Here is a 14,535-nt window from a genome sequence, read left to right as displayed (position 1 = left end):
TAACTTTTTATGACATGAACCATGGCTACAGACAGGATAACCACTCTGAATAAAAAAAGCCACCTTAATATTTGTTAGTTTTCCAAAGAATTTCTTTAAATGATTAATGTACATTTGTCTTCTGGTGTATTTTTACGTTTGAGTTTTCCACTTTTTCCTTGGTTGTTATTTATAGTGTTGTGTTCTTTTAGAAAATAAGCAATTTCGCTGAAGTGCTCAAAAGAACCGATTCGCGGAAATGAGTCGAACTTTCCATTATCAGAACAGGAGGCGGGTCGAAGAATATTGGCAGACCATCTGACCAATCAAAATTAAGATCATGGTCAGCTGCGGGAAGTTGATTGGCTATGCCAGTCACTGAACAGTTTAATGAACTATCACAATAAAAGAACTGCAGGGGGAGACAGAAGCTCGACTTTTCTGCGGTGTTTATATTTCGCAAGAGCCGTTAGTCACCATGCCTGTGGATATTACTGAATGGACTGGTTCTCTAGCTCTTACAGAGGTGGAGGAACAGCCAGCCAAGCCTCTAATTGTCAAATATGGCTCTTTGGAAATTGACGCGCTGGGGAAAGTGTTCACACCCACTCAGGTTAGAGTCCAATGCAGGAATTAGGCCAGTGCTTGTGGCTAGCAGCAGTGCTTCTGCATCATGTGTGAGGAGGGTCATTTTAATGCAGTTTTGCATTTATTTATATTTGTGCATTTGCATTGACTAAAAAGGGTTGAATTAAATGCAGCTTGTCTGTAGTTATGTAATGCGCACGCACGCAGCCAAAGTTGCATCTGTCTAGAAATTCCACGATCACGTGATCAGAATGTGGTCTCTCTTTCTCTGCGTTACCGTTACCTCGTGCAAAATTTGTGAGCCGCAAATTAATGGGGTACAGCTTGAATTAGAAGAGACCTGCACAAATTAGGCCAGGCGGGATAAAAGTGTTCTGAATTTATTCTACATGGATATAGTAACGTACATAGAAGAATAAACGGTGTTGCCTAAATCAGTTGTTAGCTGTCTTACAATAAAACTTATTTCGAATTGTGTTGCATTATAATTCATATAATAAAATACAATATAAATACATATTGTATAAATGTTTTTTGGCATGTTAAGCAGTGACAGCAGCATTTTTATCCCATGTTAATTGAAATACCAGATAAAAAAAAAAAAAAAATCAGACTATTCAAGTGCAAAAAAATCTACATTTATTTAAAAAATGGTGACCACTTGTACACGGTTATAATTTTCCAAAAGTAACATGCATTATTTATACAAAATATATAAAGATACAAAATATAATACATGCTGTCAAGTTTGTGTAAAACAATTGTTAGCTGTAGATCTACATTTGCACATTATGCTTTATAATTTATAGAAGTAATGTGCACTATGAATGTATATAGTAATATGTGTGTTTGTCATCTCAAAAGATTGTTACATACTTATGTGCATCTTTGTTGTTTAACTTTCATTTTGCAGGTGCAGAATCGGCCCACATCCGTTGAGTGGGAGGGATGTGACCCCAGTAAGCTGTACACATTGGCCATGACCGATCCAGATGCACCCAGCCGAAAAGACCCCAAATTTCGGTGTGTTGTTGTCAGATCGATCAGCCATATTCATTGTATCAGAACTAAACCAAAGATTACAGGTTAGAGTCAGGATATTGAAATCCGCTATTGTTGCGTTTAATCTCAGGGAATGGCACCACTTCCTTGTTGTCAACATGAAAGGAAATGACATCTCCAGCGGATGTGTCATGTCGGACTACGTTGGTGCAGGCCCCCCGAAGGGAACAGGTGAGAGCTCAGTTTAGGTGTGAGGCAGTGAACAACTTGAAGCAGTGCATGCCAGATATTATTCTTAATGTTTTTTTGTTTATTTGACACCTTCAGTTCTGCTGACGCTCGCAAGTTTGTAGTTTTATACATGTAAAAAACTATTTTCATGTAATTTTAATGTTATATTGCATTATGTTTATAAAATAAAACTGCTAAAAAATATATAGATTCTGCTTTATTGGTATTTAAATAGTATAGGCATATGTTACGGACGATGCAGAAAGCAGTACATAAAGTTTTGAATGAAAAGTGTTACTGTTAGTACATGAAAATGTCTGTGCAGTTGACAATTGATCAATTATGCAAACACTGTGATATAAACCTGTAAGACTTTCGTTCATCTTTGGAACTCAAATGAAGATCTTTTTAATTAAATCTGAGAGCTTTCTGACCCTCCGTTGACAGCTACACAACTACCACTTTGGCGCTTCAAAAAGTTCACAAAGAGATCGTAAAACTAATCTATATGAAATGAGAGGTTTAGTCAAATTTCTGAAGAGACACGATCGCTTTTTATGATGAACAGATTGAATTTAGGCTTTTAATCACAAAAATTCATCAAATCACGCATTATGCTCAAGCATGTTCGCTTGACGTGTGAAAACCAATGAGGTTCATTCTCGTGTTACGCAGCACATTTGAGCTTCCGCAAGAACCAATGAGGTTTGTTCTCGTGCCTCAAACAGGTTCGGTTGAGCTTCTCGCTGATCAATGTTTATATGTGAATAAAAGACTAAAATAAATCTGTTATATAAAATGATCGTGTATCTACCAGAAATTTGGACTTAACTGCTCAATTCATATGGATTAGTTTTACGATCTCTTTATGAACTTTTTGAAGCATCAAATTGGTAGTTGAGTAGCTGTCAATGGAGGGACAGAAATCTCTCTGATTTCATCAAAAAGATCTTCATTTGTGTTCTGAAGATGAAGGAAAGTCTTGCGTGTTTGGAATGAGGGTGAGTCGAACACACCTATTGACTGCCTTAAAGGTACAATATGTAACTTTTTTGCTTTAAAAATAGCAAAAATCACTATATCTATGTTATATATATATTTTTTGTTGTGTACTTACATTATCCTGACTGTTTCCAACAACTTTCAAACCAGGAGAAATTTGTAATTTAATTCGAAGACACGTCCCGTTTCTTTATTTCCGTTTTGTCGCCGTCAATGGCGTCATATCCGCATTTTCCCTGGTTTCCGCTCGTACTGCCATAGTAACCAGAGCCCTCTGATAGTAACCAAAGCGACTGACGTGGACAACTGTGTAGTTCGCAATGTCTTTTTGCACGCTGTTGTTGTTTCGTTCAAACATTATGAACCATGGTAAGCAGACTTTGGATAAAAAAGGATAACTAAAACGAGAATCAATATCAGCGCGGTGTTTTCGAGATGCCGAGAGCTCCACGTCCGAGACTTTGACCGCTCCTACATGTAATTTAGGTGATTACATTTACATAAAACTAATCAATGTTATATAGTTCAACAATGATAAAATGTTAGAATATGATCTGTATGTTATTCTAATGTTGATCTAGCTTACTGCTAGTCTCATACAGACAAACTAACACATACATTTCAACACATTCAAATGCAGTTTAGTGTGATAGTGTAATGTTAGACCAAGTGAAACAGCGCACAAGTTTAATTTGTCTAATAAACTGACCTGTGAGTAGTAATTCTGCACTTGCGTGTGGTTCGGTAGAATGAAATGTCCATATTCCTTTTATATCCGTGGGACTCGCGTCGCGTGTGGAGCTGATAGCTGTCTCTTAGCAATCCCGACCTGCTTCATATCACAGTCATGATAAAAGCATCGATGTATTCAGTCATCCATAAACATTATTAGATTTGTCGGCTTGACGTTGACGACAAGATCCATAATTCTTAGCAAATGTTGCGTCATCAAAATACGCCTTTGTTATTGTAAAGAGGTTAGCGACCCCTAGCGGCGAAAAATTCCATACTGTACGTTTAAATGTTGCTGAATATATTGGATCCAATCAGCAGAATAACACAAGCTGTTGTATCAATAGCGAGTAACACTTGCGTATGATTTCCTCAGGTCTCCATCGTTACCTGTGGCTGGTTTACGAGCAGTCAGACAGCATCAGCTGCACCGAACGCGTCCTCACCAATCGCTCTGGAGACAACCGTGGGAAATTCAAGATCCAGAGTTTCCGCAAGAAATACGGCCTCGGTGCTCCGCTCGCTGGGTCTTGCTTCCAGGCAGAGTGGGACGACTACGTGCCCAAACTTTACGAACAGCTGGCTGGCAAATAAAGGACCATTTAGAATAAGTTATTGGCGTTTATTATGGTCAGAGCTTGACTCGGTATATTTTCAATTTAGCTCTTCAAAAAATAATGAACTAGCTTTAAAATTGTGAAATTCAAGTCATCTTTTGTTCTAGTTTAACTGAAATGAAGCAACTTCAATCTAAGCATTCGGACTACCTTCAGGTTAAGAAGAAAGACTTTGCACCTTTGAATATGAATTCAAGTCAAATTTGCGTTGCATTTTTTGCCTGCACCTTTAATTTCATGAATTTCTCACCACTATATACTGGAAATGAACACATTGGGAAAAAATAAACCCTGGATAATTAAATCAGACTATGGAAAGACGTTGCTTGTGTGATGAGCACTTTATTTACAAATATAATTAAAAGCTCTGACAGAATCATGCCTCTTAATCTGAAAACAAATGTAAAGTGCATGCGACAGTAAAGCGTTTTTATTCACTAATTTGACTTTGTAGAAAATACACAGCTGAAGAAGATGCAGAGAACCAAACAGAATCATGAAATAAGAGGCCATTGAGACAATTTCACCAGTAACTGCAGGAGGGAAAGGGTGGTGAAACATTTATTATATATAGATGTGTATGTATATTTATAAAAAGAAATTGAAATTCCGTTAAAATGTAATAGGAAAATAAGTAAAAGTTCTCCATAAATCCTTCTATACACAAAATACATGTCACTTCCCCTTCAGCCCTTTGTGCAGGTACCACGAGTTTAGGATTCACATATGTATTATTCACATTGTGCACCTCAGCTGAGGTGATTTATGGTATTGTACATATGAATGCACTGTTCTCCCAAAAAAGAAAAAAATGGTTGAATACCATAAGAATCTCAGAGTCACAGATGCACCTATCAAATATGTACATTGTTTTAATATGCAAACTTTATCAAATTTCTTCAATACTTATTAATAAAAGGTATTTTTCATAATTTTTCTGGATGAATAAATACCAAATAGGGATTCAAGCAGCGAGAGGCATTAGGCTGCAAAAAACTAAAATACAGTTTAAAAAAATTCTTAAATGACACTTCGTCCATCAAAACATCTGCAAAAAGAACAAAAACTGTGCACGAGTGCATCTGGATTAAAATGAGCAACGCAAACCCCTAGTTCGTATTGCTTTTGTCTTGAAATCTCCATTTTAATTTTTAGCTACACCGAAAGTGTTATCATTGCACGAGAAAACATTGACATCAACACTGTGACACATTTAATCGTCTCGTATATAATATTTATATAAAAAGAGACAACTAAAGGACGTTATCCAGCATGTTGTCTTGCAGAGGGCGCCCCACATGTGTAAGGCCTGTGAGGATTGATCGGACTGTCAGTAGCAAAAACGGCTCCAAAAAAAAAGAGAAAAAAAAAAGGTGTGTGACCAGGAAAGAGCGAAGATGGTGGAGTGTTATGGTCTCATCTGTAGTCATCTTTAGGGTAGTCCAAAGCACCCAAGTTATTGAAACCCATACGAAGGCTCTCCATGTCGAAGGCGTCGATTTCTCTCTCCTGGCGGTCCAGCAGGTGTTTGATTCGGTCAGTGCGCTCTTTCTGAAGAGAAGCCAGCTCCTCCTCAATCTATGAACACAAGACGGAAGCTCAAACAAAAGGATGTCAAACCAACAGAGGTGTAGAGGAACCTACAGGACAGATCTTTCCACGCTAGACTACATCATTCCTGAAATGAAGGCTTTTGATTTATTTCTTCCCTTTAATTTACTAAAAACGCTATGAACTCATTACACACATTAGCAAAAACAAAGGTAGTTAAGATTCGTAATATTTAACCTCAATGAATAATCCATATAATGGAGCAAAGTAGCTTTTGTAAGTCCTATCCCTCTTATTTTGGCTTTGGGCTCATGTTGTCCCATTGACCTTTGACGAACCGGTGCCACTTATGTTCACTTTTACGGATGGATCCAGTCCTCTAATTTTACTGGACAAGCAGAGTGCATATATTAAAACTTCCTGTTAATAAAATTGTTGTATAGAAGCAATATCACAGTACGAGTGTTTTTGTGCAGCGTGGATGCACAAGACTATAGGTAATCATTCATTTTTATGAAATCTCAAATTTTGAGATTAAAGAGTCAAATTTAAGGTAAATATGCTGTAAAAGAAATATAAAATACACACACACACATATGCTATACTGCTATGTGACTGTCTATTTTAACATATTTTAAAAGGCAATTTATTTTCTATTATGAATATTTTGACCGAATTTTCAGTATCATTACTTCAGTCTTCAGTGTATATCCTTCAGAAATCATACTAATATGCTGATTTGATGCTCCAAAAATTCTTATTATTATCAATGTTCAAAATAGTTGTGCTGCTTAATATTTTTGTGGAAACCGTGATATATATTTTAAGGATATATATAAATATATATCAAAATATACTTTACTATAATATGTGATTTATTTAATGCATCCTTGCTAAATAAAATTATTAGAAGTATTAATTTCTTTCAAAATAAAATCTTACTGATCCCAAACTTTAGCATTGTATCTGTATAGGCCTATTTACTGCATTAAATATACAATACAATAAAGATATACAAAAGGTTACCACAATTTTAACACAAATAAAGAAAAAGTGTTAATAATAATTAGTTACATTTATATATAGCTTTTCTCTACACTCAAAGCGCTTTACATGGAAGAGGGGAATCTCCTCAAGCACCACCAATGTGCAGCATCCACCTATGATGCGACGGGAGCCATACTGCGCCAGAACGCCCACAACACCAGATTATTGGTGGAGGGGGGGCAGATTGATGATAAATGTTATATTATTAATACATATTTATATAAACTGCTGATTAAATACCCTGCTCTCTAGAAAATCCTATATTGGCAGACCACCACTATTGATGATAAAAAACTCTTAATTAGAGTGTGGGTAAATAAGAGGATAATAAGAGTGCTAGACCTTCTGTTCAAGGTGCGCTCGGCGCAGTGAAACTTTCTGCTCCAGTTTCTGCAGCTCGCGCTCGTGCTGGGCCTCGGTCTGAATCTTGATCTTGCTCTGGTACGCATTGAGTAACTCCATCTCCTGCTGCAGCTGCTGCCTCAGTGCCTGGCACTCGGCCTCCTGAGCCTCATCCAGACGAAGCTACACAAAAACACACACGTGCATATGTGAGCCTCAGACGGTTTGCTGACACTACAGCACAGTTTTGGTTAACCATCAATGGCTTTCTTGTACGGGCAATGGGCCGAGAATGGAATTTCGAACAGAAGGGAGGCCTTGTTTTATGTTTAATTTAAAATCTGCATACACTATCAACAAAACAATTACTTACTTTTTGCTTTTCCAAAACAGCTTATAAATAACACATTGTGTGTTGCATCTTGAAGACAACATGAAATCAAATTGAATCTATGCATTAATAGAGTGCATTAGTCTCCGCCCACTTTTTCAGCAGCGTTGGTTCTAGAAGTATTTTTTCCATAAATTTTTCCATGAACCAAACCATACAGGGTGAATCACAACCTTACAAACTTAAGAGTTAACAGATTTGAAGCAAAAAAGTTGCTAATAATATATATATTATATATATTTTTTTTTAAGAGCATATGAAGACTATGATTAGTGGAATTTTCTGTATAGCATCATGGGTAATGTAGTTTTTCACCACAAATTCAGCTGTTAAACAGGATTATTTTAAAAAATAAGTTGAAAATGCGGATTGACAGCTTCGACAAAACCACATACCATCAATTAACTCGGAGCACACAACAGGTCTGCGTTTAAAAGGTTTAGAAGTTATTGTTAAAAAAATCTATTTCCCTATGCAGAAAATGAATGGAGTTTTTACTTCCAGAACCTGACTGTTGCACTCTATATACTTTGGCAAAAACAAATTGCATAACAGATATCACTACATTATTATCCGCTGTTTCACTCAAAAATGTGTCAAATTATGGACGGTAAATGCTTCGTGAATGCCATTCCAATCTGTCTACGCCTTATAATGATCTCACATAAATACTAGAATAAATGGTCAACAGTTGATGTGATGCTTCCTCTTGGCCATTATGATGATTAACAGTGTGCTTTCTTCACTCACTGCCTGTGACGCCATCATCTCGTTGATGCTCTGCTCGTACTGCTCGGCCAGGATGGCCAGTTTGCGCGTCTGCTCGTCCTTCAGGGCTTTCAGCACCGTCTTGTGCTCACTTTTGGGGGTCACCTCTAGCTGATGGTGCCGCAGGGCCTTGTACTGTTTCGTCTGGACTTTACACGTATCCTGGAACTGTTTCTTTATCTGGAGCTCCATAGCCTGCAGGAGACACAACTCAAAGTTGTATAAACACAAACTGACAATCGTTTCAGGACAAAAACTATCATCTAATTTGCGTTTTGTCTCATAGGATTGTGAAATTAAGCAAAAATACAGTAAGGTCCAAATAGTTAACGTTAGTTAATGCATTAACTAAGAAAATAAGTTAACAAAAACAACTGTTCATTGTTAGTTAATGTTAGCTTAGATCCATTAAATAATATTAACAGATACAACTTTTGACTTTAATAACGTATTAGTAAATGTTGAAATTAACATGAACTAGTTAAGTTGAAAAATACTTCTAAAACATTTAATGTTAACAAATTGAACCTTATTATAAAGTGTCACCACAGTTTTAGATTTAAATGTGTTAAGTGCCTATGCAATTAAATGTTTAAACGTTTAATTTAAACATTAAACATCATCATCAGTCTCTACTGACCTGCAAATGTTCCTAATATCTACCCAGTTTCTAAAATAAATCAAGGTTAATCTTGCAACCACAGTCAGAGAAACAACGAGACCTACATAGATTTTGTAGGTTAAATTCACACTATATATAGCTAAGTAATAAGAAATGTTATTCCACAGTTGATGGTACCTTGAGGTTCTTGGGCTGCTGCCGTAGTTCGAGCACGTGTTTCCTGTGCAGTTCTCTCTCTCTACGGTTGTTGTATTCGATCTGGTTCTCCAGCTCCGTTTGGTGCTGCAGTCGGATCAGGTCCATGCGAAGTTTCTGTAGCGTCTTCAGCTGCCTGTGTTCAAGTTCTTGAGTCGACTCGTCTTGTCTGATCAACATAGCGTGCTCCATTTCCTTCTGGGTCTTCTTCTTATTCAACTCCTGACAGTCAGAAAAACAGAACATATTACATTAGCTTACAATAAAATAAAAAATGTAAATCAATTTTCTCTAATATGTCTAATCCAATCCAATATTAATGGCTGCTGTTTTTTTTGCATGATCCTTTGTGGATACATAAGATGGTTGCTAGGGAGTTGCTAAGTTGGCTAAGGTGTATTTTGTGGTTGACAGGTGATTGCTCAAAAGAGCCAGTCTCTATGAAGTCTCTATAAATGTCACTGATGATATTATAGTCCCTAGATATGGCTTGGATACCTCCTTTAACATCTGATCACTAAGAACATTTCAACAAACCATTCTGGGGACGAATTACAAAGGTTACAAGAGTAAAATGAGGTATGAACACATGCATGAAACATAATAGTATAAGGAGATGTTGATAAGTGGTTCACAATTATTAGAAGCTTTAAGACCAGGATTCAGGAACCAAAATTGCAAACACTGGATTATGCATCAACATGTTTGCTGTTCTATAGACCATAAATGGGTTTCGACCCGGGAATACTTCCGAAGGTTTCCTGCTGATTAAAGCACTAGATTAAGAGATTTGCACATTGCTGCATTACTTATTTTCAAATCAGATTAATTGAAAAGAGTCATCAACCCTGAGAAAAGGTTCAAACTTTGCATTAACCCTGGGAAAAGCCCCAAATATGATTCATAGGAATGTACATGTATGCATTAACAAAACCATTCAAAAGTTTGGGGTCAATAAGATTTTATGATTTGATTTCATCTTATTCTCTCCAGTGCTAAATTTATTTGATTAAAATACAGCAAAAACAGTAATATTGTAAAATATTATTACAATTTAAAATAAGTTTTCTATTTGAACATATTTTGAAATGTAATTTATTCCTGAATTTTCAGCATCATTACTCCAGTCTTCAGTGTATTCATTTCTGTATATATAAAAAAGAACATTCTGACCCCAAACCTTTGAAATGTATATAATAGAGTGTTAGGCAGTCATTTGTCTTTTTCTGACTTGAAGCATTTCATCCCCACCTCTCGTAACTGCTCTTGCTCAAACTCGTGCCTCTTGACCATGATCTTGCGTTTGAAGGCCCTACAGTTCCTGTCGTAGAAAGCCCTCTGCTGACCCAGGAGCTGAGCCTCTTCCTCAGCCTGAGAGTGCTGGATGTTCTCCTTGTGCTTGGACAGCCTCTCCTGTTTCTCTTTCTTAGGCGTGCTGTGGTCTTCACTCATTTCCTAAAAAAAAAAAAATTTCACAAAACCAATGAGACGAGACAGGGGAAATAAAAGAAGCATTGATTTTAGACTAAACATTCTCATTATAGCCGGATCACCCTCCTTTTAAGTCAACATAATTACTTCTGTAAATGTGACATTTTCATGTGAAATATGATATTCAGAAATCTATGAGAAATGAAATGTTTTTATACATTTAGGAATTGACTGGATCATAAAATTAGAGGGCTTGGTAAGTCGAACAGGAAAGTCGTTTTTGAGTTTACATGATCAAATATATTAGCCTAGAAATCTAGACGCACCCTAGCGGCAGCAAAATTATTTTGCAGCCAGGGTGGGTCTAGCAACTCTCAATAGACCTTTTTGCTGCAAAAACCTAAATTGGGTCAGGCCAATCACGTTGTGTATAGAGTAGGCGGGGGCGGGCTTAACATATGACGACAGAGTTGCGACGGCTCCCTGCCACTTGAAAACAAAGAATGGCGGCTGCGGATGGAGAACAATGGTCTTTCGAATCGGCTTTGGCCGCAACTCTGGAGGAGTTGGAGTTAAGTTTTTCTTTGAGAAAAGAACAAAGAACGGCACTTAAGTCATTCTTTAAAAAAGGAAGATGTGTTCGTAGTTTTGTCAGCCAGATTTAAAAGTTAAATCTATCAACTAAGCTCCACTGTTGGGAAAACACTCTGGTTGGTTGAAGCGCTGTCCTATTGTGTGCAGAGGGAATTTGAAAGACAGCCGTTTATCCCGCCCATCAGATTGACCGTGTCTATGGTGAGTTGCCAGACTAAACATCTTGATGTACGTCTGGCTTGCCAGGCTACAAATATATATATATATATATATTTATATTCTTAGGAATTAGAAAACAGTTGATGTAAATAGGGTCATTTTTAGTTTCATGTTAACTTTGAGTATCTAGACATGAACCTCTTTGATCTTCTCCTTGCACAGCTTGTACTGTTTCTTCTGATTATCAAGGAAGGTGGTGAGCTCTTTCTTCTGTTGGGCCATGATTTGCTGCTGGAACTTCTTCTCATCAGCTGCCAGTGTTTTCATCTGAAGAATGTAACAAATTTATCATAAATATCAACACTTAAGTTTATCACTGATTTTTTTTCTCTTCTCTCATTTTAAAACAGCTCCTGAAGAAAATTAACTAAAAAGATCCACACAGTCCTATTTTCTCTCAGGCTTCATTAACATACTAATCAACATATGTTGCATGAATAATTAGCATTCATCTCGTAGCTATTTACATGTTTAACAAGCAATATGGAAAAGCATCAATTAACTGGGGTCTTTTTCAAGTGACCTGCGTGAACTTTTGAACTTATTTCTTTATAATATAGAATTTATTGTTAAGATGTTAAAGCAATACAAGTCCAAGAACTGGATGACACATTGGTCAATCACTACTTGCAATCAACATCATGTCAATTGACCAATAGTTGATTGGCTAGTAACTATAAACAGCAGGGTCTCAACAGAAGAATAAAGAAAGATCACCCACTTCTTTGTCCGTTTGGATGGCGTGCTTCTTGGCGAGTTTCTCCAGCTCAATGAAGGCATTGTTGGCGTGGGTTTCCAGTTCTTTCTGGAGCTTCAGTCTGTGCTCGTCCATCTCTGCCTTCAGCTTGTTCTCCAGAGCGATCAGCTGCTTCTGGTGTTGCCGTCGCATGCGTTTGTACCCCGACATCTGCTCTCGGAGCTCATTTTCCTGCTCATGTTCGTGTATCTGACGCGTTACCTAGATGGAGAAGAACTCGGTCAGAGGGTGACGGGTAACTTTTGAGATGATTATGATTGTCAGTGTAGCAAAGTGTAAAAGCAACCCACAGTTCTTGGGAAGACCTGGCAATTGGATGATGGTGACCAAAAGTTTGACCAAATTTTAAAGACATCAGAATGTCAGATCATTCAAAATGAGGTATCAAGTTAAAGGCATTTCCCTACTTGAATACTTCAACTATATCCTCTTTTCTTCACTTTTACTTGCTACTGGCACCTATAACTGTTGGGCTGTCTATAAAGCATCCCCATGAAAATAGACAGGAAAATGTAAGGATCTAGGAAGAGAAACGAGAGATTCCCAGTGCAGTCCAGTGGAATAATTCATTAGATGTCGGTGTCCATTAAATTGGGTGATCAGATCGCAAGCTCACATCATCATCACCACAGTGTCGTCTTTTCACATTATGATAGTAGAATAGAAAGAAGCAGCCCTGAAATCAACACCAGCACTAGACTAAAACTTCTTGTGATATCAAAGGCACATTAAAAATCACAAGCACTGTATGATTATACTGACACATTCAAATAGAACATGATGGAAATTTTACAATTCAGTCCATCAAAATGATGGATAATTTTCATTTTAGTGCAATATCTGATTGTGACAAAGAGGAAAAAATGCAATTGTGAATGTTACCCATCTCAACATTGCCTTTGCCTACATCTAGAATGTCACTGATGCGACTAAATATATAAATGAAAACAGAAAACCCCCACCATTCCCTTGACTTTGTAAAACCATGGAAGACAAACCTGGAAGAAGGGCGTGTCCAGATCAAACTGTTCGTTGAGTTTCTCGTAACTCCCACCTGAACTCCTCATGCCAAACATGTTGGCGAAGTAAACCACCCGTGAGAACATTGAGAGTCGCCTGCACTACATCCCCCAAAAGCACTCGCTCAAAACCCACCGAGAGAGAAAGAGAGAGCGAGAGAGGGATGGAGATAAAGAGAGAGGGCGAACACTGCTTCTCCTCTCTCCTCGCAGGTGCGCCATGAATGAAAGAGGTTCTCAGAGAGGCCTGGCCCCGCGCGCGGACTAAGCAGCGTTTAGTAGGCCAGTCACATGAGATGCCTGTTGAAGGGGGAAATTTCCTAATCACCCTGAATCAGTAGCCCCACTGTAACCGCAGTCACCAATCCAATCACTTTCTGCCCAAATGCCCCTATCAGCCGCACCAAAGGGGCATGTGATAGCACTAAGCCCTGGGTCAGGTCACAAAAAAAGAATGGAAAATAATGAAAGAAACACTTTCAGGTTAAAGGTAACACAGATGGGCAATCCTAACTAGATTCAAATTCACCTTCTGACCATTTCAGATTAAAGGTAAATACATGTTTATGTGGAGCTGACACTAATGGAATTAATGTGTTGCCAGAACAGGCAATTTAATGCTCTGTTTCAACCAAGATAAATGCCGTTTTAAGGCACGCTCCTGATGCAAAGGTAGCTCCATAAGGTTGCTGTGGCCAAAATATGGTATCTTAGAATCGAATGCATCTCTCACGGAAAATGCTAAGAATGCACTGCGACAAGCTTAGTGAAAGATTGCAGATGAGTTAAAGTCGGCATGAAACAGAAGTCGTTTCTTCCCTATTGTGACGTATATCAGAGTGAAGCGGCTTCTGGAATGAGGAAAAATGGGCGGGACTGGATTTTGTCCTTCAGGAATTGATTGGATCATAGGAAGTTGGGTGTTTCTAACTATATATAGGCAGATCTGAATGCCAGTTTGCAGTCAGTTGTGGAGGATATTTAGACCCCCCTACGCCGAGACACACGTCATGAAGAGAACAGATGCCGTTTAGATATTGTCCATTTTAATTTCATGGGGACTTAAAGAGAACTCCTATCAAACTATATTTCAATAATCAATTGATTTCATTCAATTGTGAATAGTATCAACTGAAAAAATAAAACAGAATAATAAAGTTAAAATGTGTAATGAATGTAGACTACTGTTCAAAAGTTTGGGGTTTGTATTTTTTCTTGTTTGAAAAAAACTGTATACGTTTTTCATCATTGTTATCAAAATGTGTCCGCTAAGTCAGTTATGTTACAAAATAATTTATTTCAAATAAATGCCATTATTTTGAACTTTTTTTTAGAAAATTGTAATAAAATAAAAACTTTATAATAAAATTGTACAATATCACTGTTGTTTGTTACGTATTTTTGATCACATAATAATGACTTCTTTAAAAAGCATTTAAAAAAATCGT

General features: G+C 37.4%; 2 protein-coding genes across 3 annotated transcripts in view; one reads left to right on the top strand and one right to left on the bottom strand.

Moving 5' to 3' along the window:
* The first annotated feature begins 356 nt into the window (after positions 1-356).
* Positions 357-4,472, top strand: pebp1 (phosphatidylethanolamine binding protein 1). The gene is made up of 4 exons (XM_084413448.1): positions 357-592; positions 1,481-1,590; positions 1,700-1,800; positions 3,911-4,472. The coding sequence occupies exons 1-4, from the start codon at positions 458-460 to the stop codon at positions 4,126-4,128; spliced, it is 564 nt and encodes a 187-aa protein (XP_084269574.1). The 5' UTR covers positions 357-457; the 3' UTR covers positions 4,129-4,472.
* Positions 4,473-4,477: 5 nt separating this feature from the next.
* The window catches only part of taok3a (TAO kinase 3a), a 75,779-nt gene continuing 65,721 nt past the window's right edge, over positions 4,478-14,535 (bottom strand). For both annotated transcript variants that reach the window (XM_084413444.1, XM_084413445.1), the window contains exons 14-20: positions 12,033-12,269; positions 11,450-11,578; positions 10,319-10,522; positions 9,050-9,289; positions 8,233-8,445; positions 7,092-7,274; positions 4,478-5,729 (exon numbers count right to left, since the gene is read on the bottom strand). In XM_084413444.1, coding sequence (XP_084269570.1) covers positions 5,568-5,729; positions 7,092-7,274; positions 8,233-8,445; positions 9,050-9,289; positions 10,319-10,522; positions 11,450-11,578; positions 12,033-12,269 — 1,368 coding nt within the window. In that variant the 3' untranslated portion in view covers positions 4,478-5,567. The remainder of the gene's footprint in view (positions 5,730-7,091; positions 7,275-8,232; positions 8,446-9,049; positions 9,290-10,318; positions 10,523-11,449; positions 11,579-12,032; positions 12,270-14,535) is intronic.

The sequence above is a fragment of the Rutilus rutilus genome (genome assembly GCF_951802725.1).
Source record: "Rutilus rutilus genome assembly, chromosome: 7".
Taxonomy (NCBI): Eukaryota; Metazoa; Chordata; class Actinopteri; order Cypriniformes; family Leuciscidae; genus Rutilus; species Rutilus rutilus.
Note: the sequence above shows the minus strand (reverse complement) of the source record. Positions and strands in the feature narration are given on the sequence as shown.